Source organism: Scatophagus argus, chromosome 13 (genome assembly GCF_020382885.2).
Source record: "Scatophagus argus isolate fScaArg1 chromosome 13, fScaArg1.pri, whole genome shotgun sequence".
NCBI classification, from domain to species: Eukaryota; Metazoa; Chordata; class Actinopteri; family Scatophagidae; genus Scatophagus; species Scatophagus argus.
Window position 1 is genome coordinate 9,740,778 of NC_058505.1, and position 12,494 is coordinate 9,753,271.

General features: G+C 39.7%; 1 protein-coding gene across 3 annotated transcripts; it reads left to right on the forward strand.

The window, feature by feature from the left end:
- The first annotated feature begins 1,178 nt into the window (after window positions 1–1,178).
- mylk4a (myosin light chain kinase family, member 4a) lies at window positions 1,179–11,835 on the forward strand. 3 transcript variants are annotated; one of them, XM_046409367.1, is made up of 15 exons: window positions 1,179–2,287; window positions 4,838–4,975; window positions 5,399–5,495; window positions 5,609–6,011; window positions 6,473–6,807; window positions 7,670–7,775; window positions 8,279–8,372; window positions 8,744–8,853; window positions 9,119–9,260; window positions 9,362–9,432; window positions 9,512–9,640; window positions 9,715–9,867; window positions 9,979–10,057; window positions 10,315–10,369; window positions 10,598–11,835. In XM_046409367.1, the coding sequence occupies exons 1-14, from the start codon at window positions 1,757–1,759 to the stop codon at window positions 10,366–10,368; spliced, it is 2,442 nt and encodes an 813-aa protein (XP_046265323.1). In that variant the 5' UTR covers window positions 1,179–1,756; the 3' UTR covers window position 10,369; window positions 10,598–11,835. The 3 variants fall into 3 exon arrangements, with proteins under 3 accessions (XP_046265323.1, XP_046265322.1, XP_046265325.1); XM_046409366.1 differs by having other exon boundaries at window positions 1,180–2,287; window positions 6,470–6,807; XM_046409369.1 differs by lacking the exon at window positions 4,838–4,975 and having other exon boundaries at window positions 1,180–2,287; window positions 6,470–6,807.
- Window positions 11,836–12,494: the final 659 nt, after the last annotated feature.

Genomic DNA, 12,494 nt, shown 5'->3' on the forward strand with positions numbered 1-12,494 from the left:
TAACACAACATGCTGCAAATGACCTGTGCTGTCTGTCATTTGTTGGAATCCAAGGACAGGTGTCTCTCCCTGAGTGATTGATGGCTGGTTTCACTCCCATCTGTTTCTACTCTGTCAGAGCCACTTGTTCTCTCCACTGTAGCCATCTTGCGCAAGTGAACGAGGGTAATATGCAAGCTTGTGTGATGACTTGTCATGAAACATGAACTGACAGGTGAACTCCGTCCCTTCCCTCACCTTACCGCGCTCGACTCCTCTTTATCTGGCAGGTTCACATCCTTCCTTAATTCCTGGACCCATGAACACAGATTTTGGCTTGAGCCACTGGAGTGAAGCGAGCTTAGCTTGGGCTCGTCCTGGCTCAGTTCGCAGTGCCTGTATTGTCGAAAGTTTTTCATGGTGGCTTGAGCAAAGCTGGATTCCTCCTAGGCTCTATCATCCATGAATTTATGAAGGCCAAATGAGTTTTCAAAGTTTATGAAGCAAAAATACAGGAAATAGTTTTAATAACCAACTCTAAATGTACTTTTGACTACAGCATTTATTCTCTCATGTAGCTCAGTGTTTACTCAGGGATTTAATATCTGTTTATACCCCGTGAGTTGACATAACACGTCTGTTTTTGGAATAAACCATAAATATTCTGATTTACATGGAACACGGATTCTGGTCATATTACAAAAGCTAAGTTAAAACTGATCCCTTACTCTCTTAAGGGAGGTTATCAGTGGATGTTTTTGTCAGTGAGTAGGCAACGCATAAATCACCCCTGTCAGCCATCTCTTCTTTCAGCAGAAGGACTAAGCATCTCACTGTAGGTCCCTTTGGCCAGGAACCACAGGCTTCCTCTTTGCTCCAACACTGGGTGCAAGTTACAGACATTCAGAGAGATCAAGACGGAATTTACTTTGCAACATGGTTCTCATTCACCATTGTACATGGAGAGACTCACGTGCAGCAGTGCCACATAACTCGTTGCAGAGTCCTCTCTGACATTATCCATGAAAGTTATTTGAATATCACCTTTTTATTGTCAACACAACTTGCACTTCAAAATTACAATAAAATATTTTCTTTTACTTTGAAAAAGAAATTAATAAACAAGATTCTTCTCTTTTTAAGGACACCTGTCCACTGAAAAATGTGGATCAGACATGTCCATCTGTTGCAACTGGTTAATGTCATTGTCGTATGAAAAAATTGTGCAAATGAATAAGCACTGACACACTGAAGAAGAAGAAGTACTGTGTACAGTGACCATTTTAACACCTAGCAGGCGAGTGACGGTGGTGGGTTTAACACTTAAAGGCTCTCAAATGTCTCATAGCTCCAAGCAGTGCCAAGCCCCCACCCCAAACACTTGACCCCTGCTGACGTAGGCTGTCCATTTACATTTAGGGACACCGGCTCACTCCATTCTTAATACTATTTCTAGTGTGGAGAGAAGCAGGCACCGGGGATAAAGTGTGAGAGAAACAGAGAAGAAAAGCTCACTTTACTTGAGTTTTAAGTTTTAGAGATTTAACAGTTTTATCTGTTTTGTTGGTGGTCAGAGATTTTTGATCTTGAATCACTTCTGTTCCACTGTTCCACTATTCTGTGTTTTAATTAGTTTGCACACCAACGGTCAGCGCTGAAGGGTAGAACTGGCTACGATTTTTGAGAAAGGCTTTTTGTCTGTTTCACGGACGCTCTTGTTCCGATTTTCATCTCGAGTTGGTGTCTTAACGTGATTTTTTTTATATCACCTGAAGCCATGAGTTCCTTGGTCACGAGCACAGTAGGAGATGGCAACAGCTCAAGCTTTGACCTCATCCAAAATCGGATTGAGTCACTGAGCAGCAAGATGGACAAGCTCATCAACATTCAAGAAAAGGTCCTGTACCGACTGGATGGGATGTCTCAGGACATTGATGACATTGAAAAGGATATGGAGAATATTAAGGTTGACAAGGAGGAGATCCATCTTCCACCCAGGATGGTAAACCAGACCCAGGTCATGGGGCGAGAGGTGAGGGAGATATGTCAGGAGATGAGCACCATAATGTCAGTGGTGAACCAGCGCTCCGAGCAGCAGGCTCAGAAGCTCGAAGGGATGGAGAAACTGGTCCTCAGTATGCAGCAGGTGATTAGCTTCATCGGTGAGACAGTGAAGAGTTCGAGGGTTATGGAGCTGGTGTTCAAAGGGCCTACAGCTCGGAAGGGCTCTAAACACAAAGACAATAAAGGCAAGCAAGCAATTAAGAGGAAATCGTCTGCAGAAACAATAAACAAGAAGCTTGACAAGGTGAGACTGAACAACATATTGACAGTCAGAAATATCTTTGCTTTCATTGTGTACCTTGAAGTGTGTTTTGGAGAAGTATAATCCCCAATTTATCTCAGCTGAATTAAGGGTTTAATATTATGTGAAATACTAGGCTCCGAAGTGTGCATTTCCAGGTTTCACAGCCCATGCATCTGTTTGGACATTTAATCTTGTTCTTGCAGGAGATGTTGTACATTTTCCATGCCCACTTTGATTTGTTAGATCTTAGTTGGTCTTGGCAGAACACGTGAAAATGATCATAGCAGCAAAGCTGACCAGTTCTTTTGCCTACAAATGTGACTTGGCTTGTGTGTTACATTCCCCATATAATTGGGGCTGGTGTAATAGGTAGCGTCTGAGACTTGGCAGGTTTACACTTGCCAACTGCTGATTGAAGGTAAAGTAATCAAGAGGGCTAATTTTATAGTGTCGTGTACTGCACAATAAATCTGTCATATATAGCTTATGTAAAAGCCCAATTAAACCCACATTTTCACTTGCTGGATTTCTACCTGTGCTGGGTGTAACATGGCCTCCTTGGCATTAGGCCCACTCTGGGACTGCCGTCCCCTGTCCCACAGCAGGGCACGAGAGGGCTGGTGGGAGGCCAGGGGTGAAATGTGAGTAGCCTGGTTTAGAAATGCTGTTTTTGGACTGGGGTCTACGGTGTTAGTCGTCTAAAAGAGCTTTAACCCCTTCAGCTCATCAGGAATCAGTTGTCCAGAAATTGTGATGAGTCAGTCACCCTCCCCATCTCTCCAGTTTCTCTCACTGACTCACATATCTGCCTTTAATCTGTCTAACACTGCTGCTCTTACTAGTGGGCAACTCAAGTCTGTGCCAGCTACAACATGGTGTGATTTTCATTGCCAGTTTCCAGTAATTACCCTTTGTTTTAAAGTGGATAACAGTGATTACTACCTAAAGTCTCTGCCATGTGACTCTGCAAATTACTTAACTTCCTGCAGCGTAAAATAGCTCTTCATAAAATCTTTATGGCTGTCCTGCTGATAATGCTGCCACAATGCCTTTGATTTAGAGGTTCCAGTAAATGTCTGTATATAACAGGGCATGCAGTGCTTCAGGAATTGCTGGCGCAGGTTCATAAAAGTAAAACTGTACTTTAAATATAATCTCAGTGAGATTGTTGTTGTTCCACTATGCTCTGCACACGTCACGTATGTTTAACCTAACGTCCTAAGTTTAAAGTTCTTTTTGGCCTGATTTACTTCACGCAACTCTGAAGTCACCTCTGTATCAAACCAGAGGGGTTTTTATTATACAATCACTGGACCGACCATGACCCTGTATAGAGGTCACTAAGAGCTGCTTGGCATCGAAGGCGTGAGCTGCATTTTCAGACCCCCCTGAAGCACATTATCACCACACTCCAATTACTTGCGTAGCTGCAGAGGTTAGAGTCCTATCTATTTTCCTGTGACCTACAAGCAGAGAGCAAACTCACCTGAGTGGTTGTGACGTCATGTGACAAGGTTATCACCTACTTCATATTACAGGGCGCAGTGTTCGACAGTGCAGTATTGTATTGATAGTCATGTTAAATTAACTTATTGAATCTAAGTTAATTAAAAGTTGGGTTGGGTTATATATTATATCCTGATGATTAATTACCACATACCAATCTGGTGGCTTCAGTGTGACTCACATTTCAGGGAATTTCTGCGATCGTCAGAGCGCTTGTCAGGTGGTTGCTATATCTTCCTCCATCTCCAGAGGTGTGAGATCTCTTACATATAATCTCTGCTACTTTGGCCTCTCACACTTTTGCCATTCTCCCAATCAGAGTTTGGAACTCCAGAAAACACTGCTGTCACTGGGGAAACTCTGCACTTTAAATACCCCCCACCCCGTTGTTTATCTCACAGCAACATTCAGAGAACAAATGTGAGACACTCGCTGGTTCAAGACAGCTTTTTCCATGTCCACCTGATCAGAGAGTGTTTAGTGAGTTTCCTCAGCAGAGAAATTTGAACAACAGCCTACAGTCACTTGTAATATTTTCCGCTCAGGGTCAGCATTGCATTCCATCGCTGAGTGTGACAAGTGATAAGCTATAAATTCACTGCCACCGCTGCTGTCCATCCATCTGCCGTGAATAATCAAAGGCATGCCATCAGACAAGTCAGTCTGCGCTTGGAGACGTGCAATAAATGTGCTGATCTGTGGGCTGAAAACAGATAAAGTTTAACTTGTGTTTTGCCTTTTTAAAGTGTTTTATCTGTCATTTGTTGAATTAATTTGTTTTGACTCATCTGCTGTGTTGTGTTTTACATGTGAACCTAACTTCTTCAAATCAAACTGTCGCTGTTGTTTCAATGGATTATTAATTTGATATAGTCATGTAGTCACATAGTCATGTGTGATGTGTGTTTTACATGTGAAGCTAACTTCATCATATCAACTCCCTGTCTTTCATAGTGACTCTTGATTCTTAACATGTGATATCTCATCCATTCTATGTGCATTCATATAACCCTACTAAGTATTGCCATTTTGTCTTTTTATTAGAAACCTACCTCTAATATAGCCAGTAAAAGGACTCAGGAGATAATTCCTGCATGTGAGCCCACTTCTCCACAGCCTTCTCACAAGATAAAGCTCCGCGGACCAAAGCATTTCCTCGCCTCTCGCAAATGTGGAAACTTCGTAGGTTTATTGTGTTTACAGTCTGTATGTATACAGTTTTAGCTTAAAGGGCTGTCTTCATACTGTGAATATTATTTTTTGCACTTTATTGACAATAAAGGTCTAATATCATAAAATACTTGCATAGCCATACCCGAACTATGCCTTTTAACATTTGGCAAAGAAAAAAATTTCCTTTCATTTTAGCTTTGGGATAGTAAATCGTACCCAGTGTGACCAGTGTGACCTAGGTGAATTGTTCATTTTGGATAGTAATAATACAGTATAAAGTTCTGGCGAAAGAGAAAATCCTACCAACATTCTACATATCACAGATTTGCTTAATATAACATTTAGACTGTCATAATTTCTTTGAGAATGTAAAAATGTATTATCATATTGTCCAGATTTCTCTTTTCACTCATTTTTGTCTGTATTTGACAGTTGAAGGACCACAAAGGTAAAGATGGGACAGAAAAACCATGTTTGAGCCCCAAAGGTCTGAAAGCTCAAAATAAGATGAAGCCGCCTGACACAGCAGGTGCTGAGTAAAAAATATTTGATGTTTATGCATCTTAATATATTGCAAACCCATGACTGATATTAAACATGTTAAGAAAAACTAAATCCAAACTTTGTCTGGGTGTTTTGCAGAAAACATTTCCCTTAAGAAGCAGATGTTGCTTCTCCAAGAGGTGCAGAAACTCAATAGGGAGAATACAGAGAAATCAGGTCAGCAGCTCACCCTTGGATTTATGGATCTGGAGGCTGGAGTGCCCCCTAAAGAGCAACAACCCGATGCCCCTGCTTGTAACTTGGTGAACTACCTGCGTGAAGATTCCCAACTGGCTGTGGTGGAGAAAGATGAAGTTGCTGGGGCAGTGATTAAGGAAGAAGTTGTGGAAAAGGTGCAAGAGGCAGAGGAGGTAACAGTTGCAGAGAAGGAACCCAAGCTTGATGTGGAAGAAAGAGAAGAAGAAAAGCTCCCAGTCATAGAGGAAAAGAAAGAAGAGATTGTTTCTCTTGATGAAGATGAAAAAGAACAGACTGCTACAAGGTATTCTGTGATTACTCTGCAATGATTAGTCAGTAAGTCAGTGAATCCATAAGCTGATCAACAGAAAAAAGGCACATAACATGCTAGTATACAGAAATATTAAACTTATTTGTACACTCATGTTAATTAGTTTCTTTAATTCAGTGATTTGGTCAAATAGAGTCATTAACCTGTTGCTGATGCAGGCATATTTGAGAGATCCTACAAAAAGTTTGGGCTAGACAAAGCTGATGTGTGGGAAATTTTCATTCTCATTTTAATTTTCATTCATTATTTTTTATTAGTCCTGTTCCATTACATATACTGTATGTTTTCAATTCTCCAGACATTTCGTTGATATTGTGACTTGGTTCATAAAGATCAATTGATCCAAGATCAATTAAATTGTGTCTTAGCCACATCTGCAGTATGTACCATAAAGTACTCGAGCAATAATGAAATAAAACATTTTTATTCAGCAGTGATGACCAAAAAGATGCATCCCCATCTCCAGAGGCCACCAAGCAGGACCAGATGTCAGAGGTCAGCAGCACAAGTGCCCAGTCCTTCGTAACTGAGGAACAGTTTGTAGTGGAGGAACACACAGAGAGCCAAATGGTGGTGGAGGAGGAGGAGAAGGAAGACAACGAGGAAGACGAACAGAAGCTTGAGTCTGACGGCTGGGCCGTCTTCAGGGCAGACGGAGTTGAATTCCAGTTAAACTTAAAACAAAGGGTGGAGAAAGAGAGAAAGGACAACGATGCCTTACAAGATACAGAGGAAGAAAATGATGACAATGCAGAGCGGTATTTTATTGGTGAGTTGTTAACAATTTGAATGATTTGATGAATTACTTTTTTAGTTTTAGCCCAGTTTTTATTGTTGTTGCTGTTTTGTTTTTTAGTAAGCAATTCAGTCAAATGAAGATAATCATTATAAACTCTACGTGTTAAAGAGTCAGTGTGTGCGGATTGAATTTTGTACAGTTATTTGAATTAACACTCTCAAATGTTAGAGTCTGTAATTGTTTTATAAATTACTTCATACCAGAGCTAACCTGATAAAGGCCAATATTAGTTTATTGCAGGTATTTTGGAATTGGAATTGGAATCTGGTATGTTGGCAAGTAAGAAGAAACTGCAGTACACAAATGATAAATATTAATTTAGAAACAGTGTTTCCATTTCATACTTTGTCCACCAGAGAGCACTGCCAAGTGGATTTTTCACCTGTAAAATGTTGTAATAGTTGGTAGGTAGGTTGTCTTGGTCAAAACCCTTAAAACCAAAACAGATCTAAGGAATCTGTATCAAAATTGTTCATGCTGGGTGTTTTTGTAAAGAAGATCAGTCAATATATTGTTGCCTTGAGGATACAAAGCTGGTACAGCTTTGTAGTGTCAGTAGAGACAAGACACTTAAGGATGGTGTTAAGTTGTGCTTAATTAATTCTCAGTAATATTTAGACAACAAATACACCTGCAGTCGATGTTTATCATAGCACACTAATTCAGAATTGTGCAAACTTTGAATATAGCAGCCATGCACCCTTTTCAAAAGCCTCACTGTTGCTGCAGTTCCTACATTCGTTCCTACATACGTTCCTACATACGTTCTCACATTCCTCGTAACTTATTAAAACGGATTATATCTATTCTTTGGTTCCCCATCCCATTGTAGACACCACCCCTCCTCCAGCAGCTCCTTTTAACCACCGCATCGTTTCTGCAAAGCCCAACCAGATCATCAATTTCTACACCATCAACTGGCAGGAGGTCCTGGGAGGGTGAGTGCTGGACTGGAATCTCTTTGTAATAAAAAAGATGAATTCTGTCGATGCCCAGTTGATCTATCACAGATGAAAGGCATTTAGAAAGAGGTTTTCAGTTCCCATGAGGCCTAATTGTGCAACTCCCTCCCCTTCCACTCTCCTGGTTCATAACTTCAGAGTCATGGCAGTTATTTTTACTGCAGGACTGAGTGGTATGTGAAACTGTATCCCTGGTGCCAGCTGGTAGCTAATCACTAAGTGTTAATCCGAGTCTTCAAAGAGGAGGTACAGCCCTGCTCAGATTTAATGAAATAACAGATTAGGTACACATCCACACACACACACACACACACACAGAGTCCTACAGTAAAATGTCTCCGTTTGAAGATCAGTTTTTGATTTGTCATGGAAATATAAAACACTATCTCCTGTTGCATTTGCGCCAGTGTTTCTGCCAGGATTTGAGGTTACTGTTACTCTGACAATGTAGAAATCAGATTTCTCTCGCTCTCTTCAAGGGGTCGTTTTGGCCAAGTCCACAAATGTGTTGAAAACTCTTCTGGTCTCACTTTGGCAGCAAAGGTCATCAAAGCCCGGAGTCTGAAAGAAAAGGTAAGAGCACCAAATGTTCAGAGTCATGTTCTTGAATTCATCCTAATTTTATACTACAATGAGAGTCACGCCATACGATACATAAAGCACAGGGCTCAGATACAATTTTTAGTACAGACTTGTACACTACAAGGCCTCCTGGAACAGAAGCAGAGAGAATACTTCTCACCTCGGTGAGAAATATTTGACCTAGAAGAGAAGTTGCATTGTCTCATAGCAGAGAACAGCTGAAACCTCTCATCGTGTCCGTGTGTGTGTGTGTTTTTCTGTGCGCGTGTGTGCACGGGCGCTTGTCTGCTTGTGTGTCCGTGTTTGTCTGCGTCTCTTTGTGTGCTTCTGCATCTGTCTGTCTGCGCCTGTGTTTTTGGTAGGAGGTGGTGAAGAATGAGATCCAGGTCATGAATAATTTGGACCATGCCAACCTGATCCAGCTCTATGCAGCTTATGAGTCAAGGAATGACATCATCCTTGTACTTGAATAGTATGCCCTTTCTTCTACATTTTCAGCACACACGTTCATTGAAAAACTGAACATCTTATAGCAAGTAGTTGTCTTTCATAGACTTAAGAGTAAATTTACTAATTAAATTGCCGGTAGAATTTCAGTTAATTTATTTATTAAGTTTGATATTAATGTTATGGTTTGTGGATAATAATGTTAATATAAAACAATACTTTACATTGAAAATACTTTAAATGTGGGATGTTTAAGTGGTGTTTTCCTATGCATTTGTCTTTAACTTTAGTGTTGGTGGAGGGGAGCTGTTTGACAGGATCATTGATGAAAACTACACCTTGATGGAGCTGGACGCTGTGGTGTTCATCAGGCAGATCTGCGAGGGCCTGCAGCACATGCATAAAATGTACATCCTACACCTGGACTTGAAGGTAGCAAAGCAACTCACATTTGTTGTAATAATTTTTTGAAAACACTGTCTCTTGAAGCTATGTTACTTAAGTTAAATTGTTTTGTTTGTTGTGAATTTCAGCCTGAAAACATTCTGTGCGTGAGCAGACTCACGAATAAAATCAAAATCATCGACTTTGGTCTCGCGAGGATGTAAGTGCTGATATTTGCTTGTATTCTCTTGACTGCTGTAATCATACAAAGTGTAATTTTAGTTATTTTCTCCACTTAGATACAAACCAAGGGAGAAACTGCGAGTGAATTTTGGCACTCCTGAGTTTCTCGCACCCGAGGTCATCAACTACGACTTTGTGTCATTCAACACAGACATGTGGAGCCTCGGCGTCATCACCTACATGCTGTGAGTAAACACACGAACACATGCACACAGGTGCAGAGAGAAATGTTAGTAACAACTCTGTCTCTTCCTGATAGTCTGAGCGGTCTCTGTCCATTCCTTGGTGACGACGACAACCAGACTCTGAACAACATCTTGGCTTGTAAGTGGAACTTTGATGAACCAGAGTTTGCAGATACATCTGAGGAAGCCAAAGACTTTATCTCCAGACTGCTCCTCGTGAATAAAGGGTACAAATCCATCTTTTCCTTCTGTTTTGCTGTCTTTCTGCGTGCTGAGGTCAACATGTGGTGGTTTTTAATATATGCATGACATTTATGTGTCATTGTGTCTGTCATTAGTTGGAGGATGGGAGCATCTGAGGCCTTAAGACATCCTTGGTTATCTGACCCAGTCCTCCACCATCGCCTTCATACAAAGGTAGAAATACACAGTCCTGTCCTGCATATATAATAAAACGAGAAGTTGCTAATCTTGAACTAACTTAATAAGGGGTTATTTGAGAAAACATTTAACAGTTAAGGTTAAACACACTTTCTGAATCTCATATATTGAAACTCATGAGCTAAAATGAATTTCATAAAAAATATTACTTAAATAAATTGAAAGCTATAATATGTGCCATTGTACTTTCAATCATTCTAATTATTCCTTGACTTTTTTTCTTTATTTCCCAGAAAACTATGTGCAGATCACGGCGATCATCATGCGTGCCCACAACAGATAGTTGAGGTTGGTATGGTTTTCTTTTTCTATCTTCCTTCTAAATTTTTAATATTTGGAAGAAAGGAGATCAAGGTGTCAGTTGAATGCTTTCAATACATCCACAAGGGGGAAGCATGGCTCAAATTTTGTGCAGAGTAGCGTGGCAGAAACAGGAGATTCAGACTCTTACTGTTACATACATAGTGACTGTAGCTTTCTGAAAGTGAATAATCTCATTTACTGTCCTTTCTTTAGGGCTACAATGATGTGATGGCTTCAGCTGTGGCCACTTGGACCAACCCTCCTGTACATGTAAATTCAACCTGATCTTGATTCCATGCACCTGAGGCATGGGCTGAAACTCTGGCTACCCCACAAACATTTTCCTGACATGTGAGCCACTGTGCTGTGTTAATGTAAGCAGTACACAGACAAAACAGTTTTGTTTAATCGCAATTTAATAGTGGGTAGACTTCATGAAAATGTCTTTTCCACGTGTAATAACATTTACTTAATTAATCATAACTGTAAAGCTGGAGAAAAATAACAAAAAAAAAAAATCTCAGATGATTAATTAAGCCAGTAAAATACAATAAATACTATGATGTTCAGTTGTATTTGAAACTGTGTCAGATGCCAACTCAGTTGTTTGTGGTGGTGATGCATTGGATTGCATTACTTTGTAAAGTGTTTCACCCCCTTTTATACGGCATTTCAAAACGGTGCTAATTTCATAACTGGTCTCACTTCATCCGACATGTATTAGCTTGACTGTGTGTGGCACCTTTTCCCTGTAAGTTGCATGAACCCAGTGTCCTACCTACTTCACTTTAAAATATGTTCTCAGTAAGCCATCTTTATACACCTCTAACCAAACAAGTGTTATTATTTGCTGCTGTTTTCAAATTTTTTGATAGTTAAGAACTGTAGAAACATACCTCAACTGCTTCTGTATGAAGGCTGCAGCATGACTCGTATCATGTGACTGGTGTAATTTGTGTTGCCTTTCTCCCTACTTAGTTACAGGCATTATCTGCTATCTTTTTTTGGGCTGTAAATATATACTGATATAACTTGTATATCTTACATCTTAGGAGACAAATTTGCTGAATGTGCATTGTACGTATGGACAGAATGAAATTTGTGTGGTCGGTGTCATGAGTTGTAGTATGTGCACTTTATAATGTTATTTATTTAAACATAGATTACACGTGATGCTACCGTAGTTCCACTGAAAAAGTTTGTGCGGTCATATCTTTTTCATCCTGCTTTGCCCACATGTTTATAAAGAAAATACATTTTTACTTTATCACAAACAGCTCACCAGCACAGTTTATGTCTTATCAGCATAGTGTACTATTTTAATTCTTTGCTGCATGTCTCTGTGTGTTTTTTTAAAGCAGACACTGAAGCTTAAACTTGATACACAGAGAAATAACTTTTTTTAAACTTTATTTTTTAATCGTATCGTGTGCTTGAGCTGTCGTACCATTCTATTGCCACTCTAGCTGCAGATTCATGCTACTGTAGATGCTTTTTCCACTAGAAATGTATTGTCTTTGAAATGCCTTCTGTGAAGGTCCATAACTGAAAGTGCTACATGACCTACCTAATGTTGCTAACATTGATGAACTGTTGTCAGAACCATGTTTTAATTTAACCTCATGATAAATGTCACATTAACTCTTTTTGAACACAGAGTGCTAGTAAAAGAAGTTGTCCTCACAGAGTGTTAACAGTTACAAATTCAGCATGTATTTGAGAAGTGTGTACACGTCCATTAAACTTAAATTGTGTCTTAAATAAGAGTGTGTTTCCCTTTATTACTTTTGTCTGAAGTTCAGTTTTATTGCACGCGGTACAGCTGAAAAATCCAGAAATTTGGATTTATATTCCTGAATTTACATTGGGCAAATTGAAAATATGAAAATAAAAGTGCATAGTTGTATTTAGTGTTCAGTAAATACTAGTGCAATACAAAACAAAAGTAGAAAAACCATATAATTTCATCTGATTTGCCCTTTTAATATCAAAAGACATAGAGGTCTTAATGAAGGCCCCTCTGCAGTGTGACACTTGATATCTATGAATAAAGTATTTTTATAGTACAGTATTGTAAAAAAGAAAAGGGAGCATTTTCAAATTGTCATAT

What these genes read in the sequence shown, in the direction of transcription:
- mylk4a (XM_046409366.1), top strand. Translation starts at nt 1,757, where the DNA reads ATGAGTTCCTTGGTCACGAGCACAGTAGGAGATGGCAACAGCTCAAGC. An exon ending in TAAACAAGAAGCTTGACAAG is followed by an intron (nt 2,288 to 4,837) that starts GTGAGACTGAAC and finishes TCTTTTTATTAG; the next exon opens with AAACCTACCTCTAATATAGC. An exon ending in TGCAGAGCGGTATTTTATTG is followed by an intron (nt 6,808 to 7,669) that starts GTGAGTTGTTAA and finishes ATCCCATTGTAG; the next exon opens with ACACCACCCCTCCTCCAGCA.